Source organism: Oryzias melastigma, linkage group LG7, assembly GCF_002922805.2.
Source record: "Oryzias melastigma strain HK-1 linkage group LG7, ASM292280v2, whole genome shotgun sequence".
Taxonomy (NCBI): Eukaryota; Metazoa; Chordata; class Actinopteri; order Beloniformes; family Adrianichthyidae; genus Oryzias; species Oryzias melastigma.
The window spans coordinates 22,443,436-22,458,586 of NC_050518.1; the positions used below are offsets into that span (position 1 = coordinate 22,443,436).

Consider the following 15,151-nt stretch of genomic DNA (forward strand, 5'->3'; position numbering starts at 1 on the left):
GCTAGAAGCCCAGAAAACACAAAAGTTACATTACATCAGTAATGATGGTTAAATACAGATTTAGTGTATAATCAGCGTTCATTGTAGGTAAAAAAAAAACCTACTCTTTGGTGGTGGATCACACCCTCAATCAGCAGAAACCAGCATTTTTTCAGAAGTTACCACTGGGTGATTTGTTTGACGGACTCTAAGGCTATTTGTTTACCGCACAAGGCAGGTTAGTTTGCTTCTGGTTTCAGGTTCCTTTGCATTTGTTTGCCGGTGAAAGCAGCCCAGTGTCCCGGCAGCTCACATTTTTCATGCGCAGGTATCTGTTCGAGTCATTTTTAGCAGGAACAAAAGGGCCACATGCTTGCTTGGCTTGGAGGAGAGCACATGATCCCTGCTGTTTTGTTCAGTGATTGGAGCATTAAACCGTGGACACGCCGTCTCTGTGCTCTCTGTTTGTTAAGAGGCTTTTTTTCCTGGTTTGGGCAGAAACTTTTCATTTTATCTTTGACCTTCCTGCTGCTCTCTTTGCTTTTTGTGTATACTTCTTTATTTGTTTGTCTTTCTAGTTATGTTTCTCTTTTTTTCTGTTTCTCTGTTTTGATGGTTTAGACTTTTGCTCTACAGCCAGATGGTTTAAATCCCATCCTGCCCCCTCTGTGTTCTGTGCATGTTTTCCCATCATTTCTATGGGTTGAATCTGAGAACTCCAGCTTGGCTTTAGGAGTCAGTATGGGGTGGATTGCTTGTGATGGGCTCAACTTTTACTGTTTAAATGGACTTGAGCTTCCCATTAAAAGTGGCTTAAGTCATGGATGATGGATGGAGACTTCAGAGGATCCAGCTTTCTGTCCTTTAGCTCCTTTAAGACAAAGGCAAGCAGACACTTCAAGTCAAAACACACAAAAAGAAGAAAATTAAACACGAGTTAATGATGAAAGTAGAGAGTAAAACCTGCTAGATCCCAGATTAGTCACTGTTATAATTTATGAACATTTAAATTCTTTGTAACTGCCATTACAAGCAGAAATCTAAGCCGTAGAATCTTGGTATGATATTCTTTTAGTTTTCGCATTATAATTGATAATCTGAGGAACAAATCTGGGTTTGTCCCCTGCAGTGCAATGTCTTTATGCCTGTAGAGCTGTGGATCTGATTTATGCTGCTCATTTACAGCCTCAGCTAACAGAAAAACAACAAAGAAATCAGCATGTTCCAGAAGACCAGTTCCAATAGAAAGTTCGAGAGTGAAGTCTTTTCATAAATGCTAAAAAATAACCATTATTTTTCAGATCAAGATCAGTTTTTATAGAGATCATGCTAGCTCGTGCTAGCTGTGTTGAAGATTTTATTAAATATTTAGTTGTGAGAAATCCAGTTTGTGTGGTAATTTGGTCATTAAACAAGCTGCCTTACCATTCAATGCCCTCTAACAATAATGATGTCTTGAAGTGTAGCAGTTTAGTACTTTTCCTCTTTTCCAGTTTAGATTTACGTTGATCATCAGGATTCCTGTATAAATGCAGACATGTGGAAACCAGTGCTCTGTTTGTGCAATTCCCCATTCAGGTGAATGCAGGGACATGTAGTATGGAGCTGTGCAGTTCAAAGAACACGTGTAGTGAAGCTGCTATCAGGCTTTAAAAGATTATACATGTTTTGTGTATTTGACTCAAAAGAACGATCTTTATTATCATCAGTGTGCTCTAAATAAAGCTGTAGGATGCAGATCTGAGATTACGGGGATTCCCATCGGAACAAAAGGACTTCCACTTTACTCCCAGACCCACACTCGGTCAGAAATGAGGCGTAAAAGCTGACACCTCATTGTTGCCGTCTTACAGTATCAGAGAGATCCGGTCTCTGCTCCTTCCACTCGAACACGGAGAGTTGTTTTCATCCTGAGTTGCTCTCCATAATGAATACTGATGTCTTCGGAGTGTTGCATTCCTCCATGGTAGGTGGGTAAAAGCAGAGCGCAGCAGCATTAAGTCTGTTTGCATTCCCCTCGTGGTTTCTCCCTGACGGCACCAGCGGCAGCGAGTCTGCTCAGTGGAAGGAGCTCGCTGGCACTGCAGCCCCTCAGAGGCACGCCGAACCCCCCCTCTCCGCCCGTCAATGAGCCGCTGTGTGCAGTTTCAGGCCACTCGCAGCCTCTAAACCACAGTCTCATGACAATTGTGCAGTTTAGAAAGCAGCCAGAAGCACTCTCCCTCCCACTCCTCCAACCCCCCACTCTTCTCTGTGTTTCTGCTGCAGCGAATATGATTCAAAGCACCAAGAATATTAAACAAATGTAAGGTAACAGGAAGACACAAACGTTTCTTTGGAGTTTAGTTTTTGTTTTCCTCTTTTTTTTCTCCTTTGGTTGGATTTGACCAAGACTTCCAACAAAACGGTTTCAAACTCGACAAATGAAGAGAAACCACAGCAGGCGTGTAGACTGGACACGGTATAGAGGCTGCTGTCAGATCCAGAGATACTCATGACTCAGTTTTAGCAAGTTCTAGTCACATTTCAGGTCTTTATGTCAGATTCAGATCGACTCTGATCATCTATTGATCTCTTGTAAAAGTGTTCCCGGTGGTCTTTTAATCATGATTATGCCGTTTATAGCCAAAATAAAAAAAGATCTGTACCGTTTTATCTGACATAATTTCTGCGGAGCGGCAAGAGTTGATTAGAAATTCACCTCTGATTAGTGGGCAGGACAGTTGGCATTTAGAACCGCTTTCTCTTTCCCAGAGTACCTGGGTGCAGACGAGTTGGCTTCCAGACCTTATTTGTCTGAACCAAAAGACCTCAACTGGCATTGTCACCTCAGCTCCAAAAGCCACGACCCCTCAGAGGACATTTTAGAAACAGAGGCTTCAGATCAACATGAAAAATGGCTTTTTAAGACATTTAGGTTGTGGGATTTTGATTAAAAATGTCATATTTATAATTAAAACACTACTGGGAACATTTTTTTTTTAAATTAAAAAAGTTGTCATAGGGGACTTTAACACTGAAGGTGTCTATGTCAAAGGCTACTACAGTCTTTGACATACTGTAACTCTTTACGCCATTAACTTGAATCAGCTGATTCGCAGAGAAAAGCAACTTTGCGCTGGCATGTAAAATTTTAGTATATGATGCTAACACTCTAAAAATGTATGGAATTTCCGCTTCTGGCTAATGATGTCTGGGCGCCATCTTGTCTGCAGCCAGGTCCCCGTCTTCCTTTCATATTCTCGTATTTGAAAGCTTGGAGCAGGGAGCTTGTGGCCCACCCAGCATATTTTCTACGTCACAAATGGCCCTTTTGAAACAACATTTTTTCACCTGCTCCTAATTTACAATTTTTTAAATAAATAAATACCCAGAAATGCAATTTAAGGGTCATTTTTTTTAATATTTGCCCTCCATTATCAGAAAAAATGTCACAAGAACATGTTAAAAACACTAAAAACATGATCTTTATCAGTGTGGGTCTTTGAAGAATTTTCTCAAGCAAGTAGTTAATACAGAGTTTTTGTTCCACATCCTGCGCTTTTTAATCAATTCTTACATGCTTTTCATAGTGGATGTTCAGACATATTAATTAGAAATGATTCATGCATTTATAACATCCTCCACAATGACCTCACTGATAAACAAGAACCAGCTCAGTGGCCCAGAGTGTCACCTCTGAGATGGGGAGGTTGTGAGTTCAAACCCACAACCCTCTGAAAATGGGACCCAGTTCCTTCCTGGTTTACTATCACCACATTAAGGGTTAGATTTTGGGTTAAACCACAAAATCTTTTGCTTCCCAAGTTTCAAATAAAGGGGACAATTTTACAAACCCAAAAACACAATTTTCATCTGAGTTGGTCTTTAAATCTAAATTTCCAAGGAGCAGAGCCAGAACCAGAACCAGATCTGTATCTAATGTCTACACTAACAGAAAAAGAACAAACTAGTAGAAATCGATCTGTTTTTTAGATTTTGTCTGCGTGGACAATAAAGTAAATCAAATGATCCAAACCCTTATCTCTGGTCAAATATCCTGATTTTTTTTTTTAATGGAGCAATTTCAACTTTTCTCATCGTAGAAATTACTTCAAATTTCCCATCTGCCGTATCCTCCGGCTGTTCAGACAACCCATCAAATCTGCTTGAGCACAGAGAAAAACTGCAACTGCAATCTGTGTGTCGGAAATCATTCTAGTGCCTAAAATCCCTATTTGACCCAATTATTTAGACTAATAATTTATTTAAAAAAACTGTTAATACTATTGTCAATTGGTTACAAATAAAACACCAATGACTCAGTTTTGTGCTTTTCTGGTGGTGGTTGGGGTTCATTTTGAAATCTCTACATTCTCTACATTTGCATGGCTGACTATGACAGATTGTTAAAGAGATATTCAAATCTACAAAACATGAAGTATGAAGAAAAGTGAATTGTAGTAGGAAATCTGTGCATAAAGTTAATAACCTTCCAAGTTTCTGTGCTGCTGAGAAACCATAGTAGATGAAGAATCCACTCGAGTCCACAACGGTCCCACCCATAACTCAGTTTCTGCAGAGCGGCAATAGTTCATAGGAAATTTGCATCTATGTCCTAGAAAACGACACGGGTTTTTTGATTTTGGCTAAAAACAGTATGATCATACTTAAATGAACTGGGAACGCTTAAATAATAAATCAAAGAATGAATCAGAGAGGGGCTTGAAGACTTAACCAGTCCAGATGAAGATTTTAAAAACGTTTTCTGCAATGGACCCAACCTGGATGAAGGACAGTCTTCACAGAACATAGATCCAGACATCATCTGAACCGTGAAGATCTACTAACCTCTGGAGGAAATCACAATGCTGCTATCTTTCTGTGACACACCAGCTCACCTGCAGGAGAAGTTTAACCTTCTCCTGTCTCGTAGTCAACCTCATTGTTTTCGCGGTGAACATCTAAACACCCACCGATCTCTTCCAGCCTCTTGGCCGTTCTGCCTGCAGTTCTGCTGTGCATTAGTGGAAAGAGCTGGTATTTATAACGACTCTCCATCACTCCTGCAGCCAAGGTCAAACGGATGGGGAATATCTGCTTCCGTTCTCAGACGGCCTTCATTGATCAGCCCTCCATTACACGTGCACATCTGACCGTGTTGAGTCAATCGGGCCTCACTAAGCCGCCCGTGCTGCGATGGTGCTGCTCAGCTTTGTCCAGGAGGCCTCACAGTCATTGCTGTTCAATAATCTTCCTGTAAATGCTTTGCAAACAGCTCCTGTTACACGCGGCCCGGAAGAGCTCAGCTGATGTCCTGAAGGGGAGCGTTCCCATCAGCGGGTCTCGGCCTTTTGACCGTTTCATTGTGTTGAGGCTCTAGTTTGGGAAATGTCGTTTTCAGCATGTGGAAGGCCTATTTAACAAAGCAATATAAAAAAACTATATTTTTTTACTTTGTTCTCATCCTTTTCCCTGTTTCATCATCATTTACTAGAGAAAGACAAACATTCTTTCTGCTCCTCAGTGTTTTTGAGTTTTACCGCCAGAAACTCTACATTTTACCTAAATTTCATTGTAGCATCTACAATGACAATAAAGGCATTAATTCATTCATTCATTTTCCTCTAAAAGATGTTTTAATAATTATTGTCTTCCTATGTGAAACTACTTACATGTCATCCATCATCAACGTTTTCCACATCTCAGCCTGTTTATTGTTGTCGTTTTGTAGGGCTGAGTCGATAAAGTTGATTTGAATCGACTCAAGCTTAACAGATCAATAATTGACTCATAAAAATATAGATCGATTTAGCACAAAAAGCTAAAGTCCACTAGCTTGTTGCTAATGTTTCATGGAATTTCCCATAGGACAGCTAATGCTAACGCTCGGTTGACTTAAATGCACATTGCTGACTAAATGAACATCTCTATAAACTCACAGCCACGAACATTCTAAACTTTTTAGGAAATATTTTTAAAGTAACCATTTGTGGTCTTAATCACTGTTTTTTTGCTCATACTTTCTTCTTCTTCTCGAAAAAAGTGGCCAAACTGAAACGCCCTCCAGGAGAGGCAGAACAATGTTAACGATCTGAAATTTAGAATTTCTCTTTTTGAGAAAGAATGTAACACTGTATATTAACAATCTTACTAATACATTTTACAGTATTCACATACTGTATACTATATCAGATTAATATAAATATTTTCAAAACATAGTAGATTATTAATGTATTTCTTAACAAATGTGTATAAATTTGTAAACTCAAAATTGAATTGAATTGAAGGATCATAAGAATAAAAAAAAATCTGAATCAAATCGTTTCTGGAAATTATAATTGATCCCCAGCCCTACAAATTTGATTTTTGGCTGTTTTTTGTTTTTTTGCCCCACCTTGCTGTAAATATTTACCAAAATTGAAGCTGGATTTCTTATCGGTCTGCAGAACATTTGACAACCAATCTTCAGAATGGCACATTTATTTTTTTATTTAATCAGTCAGATAAGTGTTATTGTTAGTCTGTTGAGTGTTTCCTATTTGAAGTCTCTATTATTGTTCAGCCTGGTTTTCTTTCTTCTTTTTGCTTTTTTGAAATGTTAGGATACTTATTGAATAAAATATTCCTAAAATAACCGGACATTTCCTTTTGAAAAAGACTTCAGGTTCAGCTAATTGCAAAGCAGCAGATCTGATTCTCTTTCTATCTTTGCTAAATGTTGGTGAAGTTTCTCGTTCATCCAGATGAAGCTGAATCATCTGGATGGACTCTGGATCTTTTTCCTTTCACCAGTTGGACGGATGGTGAAACGTTTCAAATGAAGAACATTTTAAGCCCAGATGCTAGTGCCTGCCAACATGACGATACATCTCGTGTGGGTGATAGAAACGTGTTTATTGGTCCATTTCTCTTCTATCTTTTTTGTTTATTTTTATTGCTGAACTTTTAAGAAAATATTTCCCATTTGTGACGATTCAGTTACATGTTAAATGAAAAAACAAAGTCAGAGAAAAGTAATTGATGACATTTTTGTTAATTTTTTTCAGAGAATAACTGAAAATATACTTTATTGTGGTATATCGTGATATATATCGTTATTGTAATATAACATAATTTATGTCGTGATATAAATTTTTTTCCAGCACTGCCAGATGCCGTTACTCAACTTCAAGACTTCTTTATTAGAGGACACTGGAGCATCCTTTGTGACAGGAAAACATAATGAACTGATAAAGTTGAGAAAGCATCAAAAACAGACAAATCTTTAAATTGCTTTTATGCTTTAAAGTCGATCAATGAAGGAACTTTCCTGCTGTTGTTGATAAAATAAAAACCTAATGTATTGATCTGCTTCCACTTAAGAGGTTTTTAGTCTTTAACCTTTCATCCCTGACTTAGTTTCCAATTATATACACAGTTTTCTTCAATGTTTTCAAGTGGAGTTCTGGATTTATCTGCACGTTGATCTATTTTGATGCAGCAAAGTATTTCATGTCATCAATGATTAAATGTTGGCATGTTTAGCATGTTGGTGCTGTATCACTATTTGAAGCACAACTACCGAGTGACGTCATTTTTATCCACTGATTCATCTTTTATGAAGCTGTAGGACAGATTGAGTCAAACTACAAAATCCCCGATCTCCTTTGACCGTTTCCTTTGGCATCTTTTCCGTCTTCTCTCAATCGACTTGTGACGTTTGCTGATAGGATCCAAGGAAAAGATCACAAGAAAAGGAGACGGGACAGATTTTTTTTTGAGAATTCAAACTCACCTCTGAACTCTAATCATAGCTGAATCCGTAATCCTGCATCTCTCACCATGCTCTAGTTTTTTTTTATCACCTGCTGGATTACTGTTTGCTCAGAGATTTATATATTTTTTGGATTGTTTGATCTGAAACACGAAAGTGTTTGTGAGAAGAAAAATACCAGTAATGGGGAACGACTTTATTGCAGTAGTGTTTTTCCTCACATCAGTCTTGTTTCAATAATTTTTCTTTGTGTAACATAGTTATCGTTCTATGAGCTCCTCAAATACCTGTGGTGCTGCACTGAAACCTCGTCCCTCATGAACTTTGGATTCCTCCGCTGTTTTTAAATGTTGGGACCACAGCTCTGTCTTCAGTTTGTCCTGTGACGGATCTGTCTTTTAACATGTTTTATGTTATTCCTTTCAAAACTGTTTTACTGTTATTAGATGACGTTCATGCATCATATTAGGTTTGCATCCGCTGTGAACAAAATGTGTGCAACTGAAAAAAGTCACATTTTAAGCTTTTGCAATACCAATTTGTCCTCGTGCAGGAAAGATTTATGGCTGTAAATCTGTTTTGCACACTTGCAAGAACCATTTCTGATCCCCGAAATAGTTTTCAGGTCCTCAGAATAGCTCACGCACAACCGTGTTTTCTACGAGCACACACAGCGAAAGACAAATGCTGTTAGGAAATGAATGATTTATGGCTGAATGTGGAAATCTGATCCGTTTCTTTAGTGACACAAACGACAGAACCAACCGCTGGTTTTGGAAATGGATTTATTTAAAATGTAGAATTTGTTGTTTCCTTGCATACACAGGAAATTAGCATAAATAACCCAAAACATTCATGTCTACTTGTGATTATTCAGATTACTTATCATGGTCACCTGTACAATAAAGGTTTAAAGTCATACTCTTTTGCTGATATTTGATAGTTTTGCTAACATTATTGAAAGGATAAATCCATTAAAGTTTAACATGGAAAAACAACCCTTTTCATGTTCAGTTTTTACATAAAGTACTAAACTACAGTTTCAATCATGTAATGTTTATAATCTGATTGATCAATCAGTTCAGATTAAATTTCTTTTTGTGTCATTTTATTTAGATTTGTGTCAGCAGATCTATAAGGATGCTGCTGTAACAACCCAGACAAACATTTAAGTATTTCAAACATTTACTGCTGTAAATCTTTTTTTTACACTACACCAAATTGATATTGCCAAAGCTTAAAATAATTCTGTATTTGCAATTTTTTTATTAGATGCACAAACTTTGTTTGCAGATGCAAAACTATTTAAATAGTTTAATATTATATCACAACTGGCTTTTGTAACAGATATAACTCCACAGATGTGATGCAAACCAAACCATAAAATGCTCCATTGTTTCTGGCTAAAATGACTGAAGCATCTTGTTGCTGCTACAGTAGATTCATGTTAGTGACGCATTTCTCTGGAATTTTCTGACCTGCTGATTATAATGTATTTGAGTGATTTCCTCTTTGGTTTTTGTGTAGCGCTTTTAGATTACTTTACGCTCTGGTAAAAGAAGAACATCCATAACAGTTATGTTGGTAATCCAGAGTTTAGCATGAATGAACTCTGACACACCGGAAAGATTATTTTACAAGGAAATAGTCATTTAAAGGAAGACTAAACTCCAAACTCGTGTATGGTTAGGTGGTAAATACAGTTGAGATGTTTCTTTTAATCGGTAAAAGTTGACGTTGGCCTCTAGCTTCAGAATCATGGTTGTCTCATCCTAAAGATGTGTGATCTTGGATCCACCCCCCTTTTGAAACACCTGTTTCAATCATTGACTGTATCTGAGAACTGGACCGACTCAGTGTGATGTCACTCATAGAAAATGAATCACTTCATGCTCCAACCAAAGAGGTCTATTTAGTTGCCATTTTTTCCGGATATGGACCCCGCCATGTTGGAGCCATGACGTCGAGTCCAAATCGGCCTGAGTCATTGTTTCTATGGCAACCGCTCTCGCCAATCAGGTGTGAGCTTGTTGGAAACACACCCTTACCACTTAAGACGGCTTGGGAGAACCTGTCAAACGTTTGAAGCCAAAGTGAGACCACATACTTTTATTGAGGCATCTGATCGGTCTGGTTATAACTGAAATATCATGAAAAGGAATTTAGAGTTGGAAAGAACATGTTTAAAGACCCACTCAATCATTTTTGATCTATTGTAAGAGCGTTTTCACTGGTCTCTTATTTACAATTTATGCCGTTTTTAGGCAAAAAGCCCATCATTTTCTAGGACAAACTTTTTACCGAGCAGCTTTAGAAATTAACCACTGAGTTGTGGGCGGGTCTGGTGCCGCTCATTTCCCATCATGCCTTTGTTCACACGCTCTCACACCAGATTATAGCCTCTTACAACTCCAAGCTATCATTAGTGGTGCAACAAAGATGGCAAGCAATATTGAAGCTATTCAGTGGTACAGATTTGAGCCAGAAACCAGATGAGGAAAACAAAGACGTACACGGATCTAGTCGTCTATACGTGAATACATCGGAACAAAGAAATAAAGTTCTAAAAATTTTTTCTTTGTAAATGTCCTAAATCATTAGAAAAATGCTATAAGACACCAAAGAGTGGATCTTTAAGATAATGTATCAGAGCACAAATGTTTATTCTGACAAACCTAATGACTGAGAAAAGCTGTTAAATATGTGAATGTTTTACAGTATTTACTCTTCAGTGATTCCGTACATCTTTTCCATGCATGTTTTGGCCTGTAAAAACTCGATCACTCAACGATTTCTGTAATCTTGGTATCAAAACTTGTTCAGGACATCACTGCCAGTACTTTTGGTATTCATAAACTTTATAGTTTTTTAAACATTGAGCAAAAGATGCCCCTTTGAAAATTTATGAGAAATTTCTGAAAAACTTTATGCACTTTTAAACTTGTGAACTTCCACATACTTTCAACTAGAAACACCATCGAAACTTTAAAATGTTCAGCAACTTCTGGGTTTTCAGGGTATTTTAGAATTTAACTCATCATTTAGTAACATGTTGGTTGTTTTTGGCTAATTTATACATATTTCCAGTGTTTAAGGCTAGCTTGGAGTTTAGCTAATATTTTAGCATTATGCTAACTGCTTTAGCTCATTTACAGATGTTTCCAGTTTTTTGTGACTAATTTGGCATTTTCCTAATAATCTAGCATTATGCTAGCTGTTTGGGCAACACTAGACATTTTTCCAGTTTATTAGGATAACTTGGAGTTTAGCTAATATTGTAGCATTATGCTAGCCGTTTTGGCTAATTTCCATTTTTTTTTGTGGCTAATTTGGAGTTTAGCTAATTGGCATCATGCTAGCTGTTTTGGCAAATTTAGACATGTTTAAATTTTTTTGGCTAATTTGGAGTTTAACTTTTATTTTAACAAAATCCAAGTTATTATGGCAAAATCCAAGTTATTATGGCAAAATTAGACATTTTTGCAGTTTTTGTTTTAATAATTTGGCAATTGGCAAATATTTTTAGAAAGCTTTTACTTCAGCATTTTCAGCTTCATCATTTTTAGCTCTAGCATCTTCAGCAACCACGTTCAGCTTACAGCATTCACAGGTAATGCCATATATCTAGTTTCTCTACGGGGTTTTGGCCTCTTTGAGCCAGTGGGTACTTCTTATTCAGAACATGAGGGGGGAGGGGTCACTCAGTCCAGTTCTCATGTACAGTCTGAACCCTCTGCTTACATGCTTCACCTGCAGGTGAGCCTCTGTGTCCCCTGAGAGTTGGGGGCAGCTGGTGAGCTCAGCACGCTGCTGTGATGGAGCATCAGTTCAATAAAGTGAGATGGATGTTCACAGTATTCCTCCATCTCTACATGGCAGAGGCCATACAAGACCCTCGGTTGTCCTTAGACGAGTTCAAAAAGATGGCGGGGCTGGAGGTGAAGCAGCACATCTAGTTTGGATCTCAGGCTATTTTTGTTCACCTGATTTACCGATCATGAGAGGAAGGAAGACTTTTTCCAATTAAATATTCCAGGTTGAAGCTGTGATGAATGTGCTTCTCCTCACGTTTTTGTCTGAATGTTGTGTCCTTTAGAAACAAAAAGATGAGCTTCAGTTACATCCGGTTTGCCTCTGATGCCAAAATATTTCCCTACTGTAGCTCGCTGGTGTTTTCAAAGCTTGTATTGACTCAGCTGATTCAGGGGTTTAAGCATCAACATTACAGAAAGTGTCTGGAAGCTGACGTAGTCTCTCCTGTCATCTAATCAGGAAGCATGAAGCCAGCTGCCTCCTGGAGAAGGTTGAACCCATTAAAAGCTGCTCCTCTGCTCCACAGGAGTGTAAATGAATCAGTTTTTCATTTTAGTTTGTGCTGATTCAACACCTAACAGCTCCATTAGTGAAACATCAGAAGGATCATGACGAGTCCATGTTCTATCTGGAAACAAACCGCTGAAAAACCTGTGATTTAATGAAAACGACGACCTGATTTCCTCTCTGTGTGTTCTCCGTGCTGCAGATGAGAACAATGTCTGATGAGACGGAACAGAGAACGTGTGACGTGGACTATGGGTCGGACGAGGAGGGCGAGGAGGCAGACGTGGAGTCTTACCTGGAGGACAACAGCAGCGAGCTCGTGGACCGGCTGAGGGAGCTGGAGGTGAGTCAGATGATGCTGCCAAACCGCTTCCACAAGGAGCAGCTCTGAGACATTAATAGGAGTTTTTCAACTATTAGCATGATCAACGTCATTCCAGTAGATTCTGAGCGGCGAACCGCTTTTCTCCCTCAGAATCTACTGGAATGACGTTGATTGTGTTAACATTTAAAAAATTACAGTATATCAAAGAACATAAACACTCCGGACTTTCTGTTATTTTTTATATACTTATATACTTATACTTATACTTATTTTTTTTATATACTTATATTGTCAAATTAAATGTTAAACTTACATTTGTTGGATGTATATCAAATTTTCAAAAGTTTTTTCTTTTTTTTAATTTTGGCTAATCATTTTTAAAAGTGAGAGAACATTGAAAATAGACCAAAAAGATAATTGGAGTGGAACTCAAAAGATTTGAATTTTATCTTTCTGAAAACTGCATTTAGCAAATACAAACATTTGTAATAAAGAAAATTGTGGAGACTGAAGCATCTCTTCTGCTCCAAGTTTCTACTTCTTGCTGATGGAAATAGACACTTGTGAGAAAATGTGGTAAATATTTTAACCATTTTTGTCTGATTTTGGTTAAACTATTTTACGTTTTGTTGCAGGCAGAGAATTCCGCTCTGGTTTTGGCCAATGAGAGTCAGAGAGAAGCTTACGAGAGATGTTTGGACGAGGTGAGCTCCTCCCCAAAGGATCCACAACCTCCTCAGTTAGTTCCTCCTACAAACTGCTCCTCTTTATCGTTTTAGGTGGCTAACCACGTGGTGCAGGCTCTCCTCAATCAGAAGGTAACTTCCAGCATTCTGACCCGTCCTCAGCTTGTTGACTTGTGTTTATCTCACTGTTGTGTGGCGTGTTCCTGAGCAGGATCTGAGAGAGGAGTGCATCAAGCTGAAAATGCTGGTGTTCGATCTGGAGAGACAGAACCGGGCGCTCTGTGAGCTCTTTCAGCAGAAGCTGCCCAACCACCCCACTGCCCACTACCAGGTAACTCCGATTACTGGGATTTCCCCCCAAAAAACCTGGCTGGATTCATTCATTTTCTGTTTCATTTAGAGCACATGTGTCAAAGTCGAAGCCAGGGGGCCGGATCCGGCCCTCTGGGTAATTAAATCCGGCCCTCCAGATCATTTTATTTTATTGTTATTAACTCATATAGTTTTGACAAAATATATTTTTATGGAGGGTAAAATATTGAAAGAAATTTAAGGTTTAATTTGGAATAATATTCCTGCCTTCTTATTATTCATAATTATGTTAAAAAGTTGCAGTTTTAAAGTTTAAAAAATTGGAATTCTGCTAGATTTTTGAACTAGTTTGGTACTTACTAAGATTTTTTTTGGAGTTCAGGTAATATTTCAGCTACATGCTAGCTTTTTTGGCTAATTTAGGCTCTTTTCAGTTGTTTAGTTCATTTTGGCATTTAGCTAATATTTTAGCTGGCTATCAACTTCAGCTTTTTCAGCTATCAGCTTCATAATTATGTTAAAAAGTTACAGTTTTACAGTCTTGAAAAATTTCGTTTTAGTGTTCAGTAAATGTTTATCCTGTTGGGCTCACAATCTAAGGTGTGTTTTGGATTTTGGCCTCCTGTGCGATTGAGTTAACACCCCTGATTTAGAGGTTTTTATTTATTTATTTAAAGTTCACACAAGAACATTACAATATTATTCTGATGAGACCAGATTTTTTAAAACTGTATTTTATTTTGTTTGTTTGTTTATGCAAGCAGTTAAGCAAACAAACGAGAGCAGTCTTGTGCTGCGACATATTTGACAGTTACAGTCGCGGGTTATGAATCTTTGGACACGGGAGGCGTATATTTGATTAAACCTTGTTATTACTTTATATTGATAATATTTTAAAAGAGCAGATTTTGTTTTAAGTTTAAAAAATACCCTATTAAGGCAACCAAGGGTTTACATCGAAGGGTTTTTAGTGTGATAACACCAAAACCACGTCATAATTTGGCTCTCGGCGTCAGACTGCATGTCTGACTCCTGATCAGCTGATGTCTCCGTATTTCACCCCTCAGCCGTTCAGACGCTGAGGCAGAAATGGATCTTGGGCGTTTCACCAACCTTTTGCATTGTCTCCAGGATAATGTAGCTCCTGCTTGTCTGTGGATCTCATAGTTTGTCGTGGATGCTCAGTCCTCCTAATTGCCTCCTGAATCTCCTGTTACAGGTCCAGGCGGGACCCCTCCCAGACTACAATGCACAGCAGCACAATGAGTCGGCCAAGCAGGTGGAGCCTTCACAGACCGAAGCACAGGCCAAGGTGATGATCTCAGAGCTGTGTGACGCTACGTCCTGGGTCAAAGGGATTACACACTGAAGCATTTGTGAGAGGAAGTTTTCATTCAGCTTAACCAAAATATTGATGCTCTGCTGTGAAACAAGAACTGTAGGATAACGTCAAGGCTGAAACTTTCCTCAGGAAGTTATGAGTCAAAATGGAAACTGCAGCTTTTTAATCCTAACACACTTTATGATTGTTCATCCAGTCCCCAAACAAAGATCTGGAGTCCTCCAAACACAGTCTTGTTAGGAACAATGCCTCGTGGTTTGGAAATGCGTATTTGAGCGACCACGTTAAACGAAAAGTCGATGTAAATCTGCGTAATTCCACGTCTTGAGCTTCCATATGTTAGGGAGGACGTGGACAATGTTGAGCAATCAGGTTTATTTTTCTTTTGAGAAGTTCTACAAAAGCATTGGTAATCAGGTCTCCATGTCTGGTTTCATGAGATCATTCAGCTG

General features: G+C 38.4%; 1 protein-coding gene across 5 annotated transcripts in view; it reads left to right on the plus strand.

Annotated features, from left to right (window-relative positions):
* Positions 1–15,151, plus strand: part of nckap5l (NCK-associated protein 5-like) — a 51,463-nt gene that overhangs the window by 26,949 nt on the left and 9,363 nt on the right. For all 5 annotated transcript variants that reach the window (XM_024292306.2, XM_024292310.2, XM_024292308.2 and 2 more), the window contains exons 3-7: positions 12,237–12,377; positions 12,995–13,063; positions 13,139–13,177; positions 13,257–13,376; positions 14,577–14,669. In XM_024292306.2, the coding sequence (XP_024148074.1) occupies positions 12,237–12,377; positions 12,995–13,063; positions 13,139–13,177; positions 13,257–13,376; positions 14,577–14,669 (462 nt within the window). The remainder of the gene's footprint in view (positions 1–12,236; positions 12,378–12,994; positions 13,064–13,138; positions 13,178–13,256; positions 13,377–14,576; positions 14,670–15,151) is intronic.